The 2,141-nt window shown below is 25.6% G+C and overlaps 1 protein-coding gene across 1 annotated transcript; it reads right to left on the reverse strand.

Annotated features, from left to right (window-relative positions):
- Window positions 1-55: 55 nt before the first annotated feature.
- On the reverse strand, window positions 56-1,413 carry LOC111617520 (unconventional myosin-XV-like; the record flags this gene model as incomplete). The annotated part of the gene is made up of 6 exons (XM_023358800.1): window positions 56-313; window positions 406-633; window positions 709-832; window positions 908-966; window positions 1,065-1,181; window positions 1,252-1,413. Coding segments are annotated over 6 exons (933 nt in total), but the record flags the coding sequence as incomplete, so codon positions are not given.
- Window positions 1,414-2,141: the final 728 nt, after the last annotated feature.

A 2,141-nucleotide genomic window follows, 5' to 3' on the forward strand; every position in this document is an offset into this window, starting at 1 on the left:
TAAAACTAAACGGCAGTAAGTTAAAATATTAGAATATAACAAAAATTTTAAAGTCAGTATATTAATGAAATTAAAAATTAAACAAGTTTGAAAAATATTGATTTCTTACCGGAACTTTGCTACTGATTAATAAATCCACAACTACAGATCTAAGTGTGTCTCTATTTTTGTCAAGGAATCCATCTACAGAATACCAAACTTGTCCAGCATAATGTTTGATACCAAATTCCATGGAAGACATTCTAGGTCTGCTATAAAGATCGTTCAGAGCGTGATTGTAATGGCACTTTTCTAGGAAAGATAAATCTGTTGCCTGAAATATGAATTTAATATCAATTTGTTTAATATAATTTTATTTTATAAAAATAGTTTCTTCTTTTTTTCTTATAGATTAATTTTTAATACCTTAGGGAAATTACTTTCATCATCGAGAAGAGAAAGTATCCCTACTGGCTTCTTTGCTATCAGACTAAGCACTGGTTGATTGTCTTGATAAGAAATAGGTTGCCATTCGATCTTTTCCCGAGCATATTCTTGTTGTTCCAATTTAAATACGTGTTTGTTAAAATAAAATTGAAGCGTTTCGTTCGCATAATTAATACACAACTGCTCAAAACTGTTTTCCTTGAAATCCTTCATAATAATTAATGAAATTTAAATACTAATACTAATAATAATAATTTCAATTAATGACAGACATATTTTTACCTCGAAACCAAATATATCTAATATAGCAATTGATGTTTTCTTTGAACCTTTACAGACTATTTTATTGATTCTATGCACTAGCCAAGAAAATAGGCTCGAATATAGTGCTTTTGAAATGGCATCTCTACAAAAGTTAAAAAATTATCAATATTCAATTATTTTAAAAAAAATCAATATTTTTTAAAATTTGATTTATTACCTGGCATCTAATGCTTGATCAATATTGAGTGCAGTCAAAACACGTTCATTTCGAGCTTCCTAGAGCAAAAAAAAAACAATTTTTAAGTAAAAAAATATTGTAATTTGCTAATTCATTTAGTAATAAATATTGCAATTTATTAATTGTATTTTCTTACTGTTGTCCTTGTAGTGAGTGCGCGAAGAATTCCATCAACTGACAATTGTAAAAGATGGGATGCCCATCTGATTTCTGCGTCACTACCAATTTCTACTCCTTCTTGACCGTGTTTAAGCTAAATATATATTACTTTTACATTCGTATCTCAAATATAAGTTCGTATTCAATTATTTTAGAGAACTTACCTGTTTTCTGTGAAAGTATACATTGCCGAAATGGAGAACTGCTGCTAGCATACGAAATATCGTATCCTGTTCATCGGAAGTAAATCCTAAAACTTGCATAGCAGATAGAAGAGACCGAAAATCTTCAGCATCATCTTTACATTCTATTCTATATGCTCCGCCCTAAAACATATATATTTTTCTAAATATATGTATATATAGAAGATAAAAACTAATCAAAATTATATATAATCTTATTCTTATACATTTTATATATATTTTATAATTAAAAACGCACTTGTAATAAAATAAATAATAACATTTGGTAGTATTACAAATATTTAATTATATAATTCTAAAATATGTAAATTATAAATCATTTTTAATAAGAAGTCTTGTCCTAAAAAANAAATAATAACATTTGGTAGTATTACAAATATTTAATTATATAATTCTAAAATATGTAAATTATAAATCATTTTTAATAAGAAGTCTTGTCCTAAAAAATTGTCACAATTATACACACACACAATTTAATAATGAAACTTTGACGTTTTTCTGTAAAAATAATTATTTAAGACTGTCGAATTTCATTTAAATGTTATAAACACAATACCGATGTTTTTCTCTCTCTTCTATCAAACAATTTAAAATTTGTATTAAAAACTTGACGAAGGAACAAACTAAAGCATTAGAAATATTAATTATACTTAATATGTTATGTAAAAGTTAACTTTCCAAAAAATCTTTTTTAAACCAAAAACTATAAAGTTTTGAAACAGAATTTTAATCAATAAGATTAATTTCATAGTTAAAAATATTGGATCACGGAGTTCTTTAAAATTACAAAATATAGGCCTACATAAGATTATCTGATAATATTCGGGTTTCCATTAAACTAAAAAGTAACT

Source organism: Centruroides sculpturatus, unplaced genomic scaffold (assembly GCF_000671375.1).
Source record: "Centruroides sculpturatus isolate CEXI.00-Female unplaced genomic scaffold, Cexi_2.0 scaffold6715, whole genome shotgun sequence".
Lineage (NCBI taxonomy): Eukaryota > Metazoa > Arthropoda > Arachnida > Scorpiones > Buthidae > Centruroides > Centruroides sculpturatus.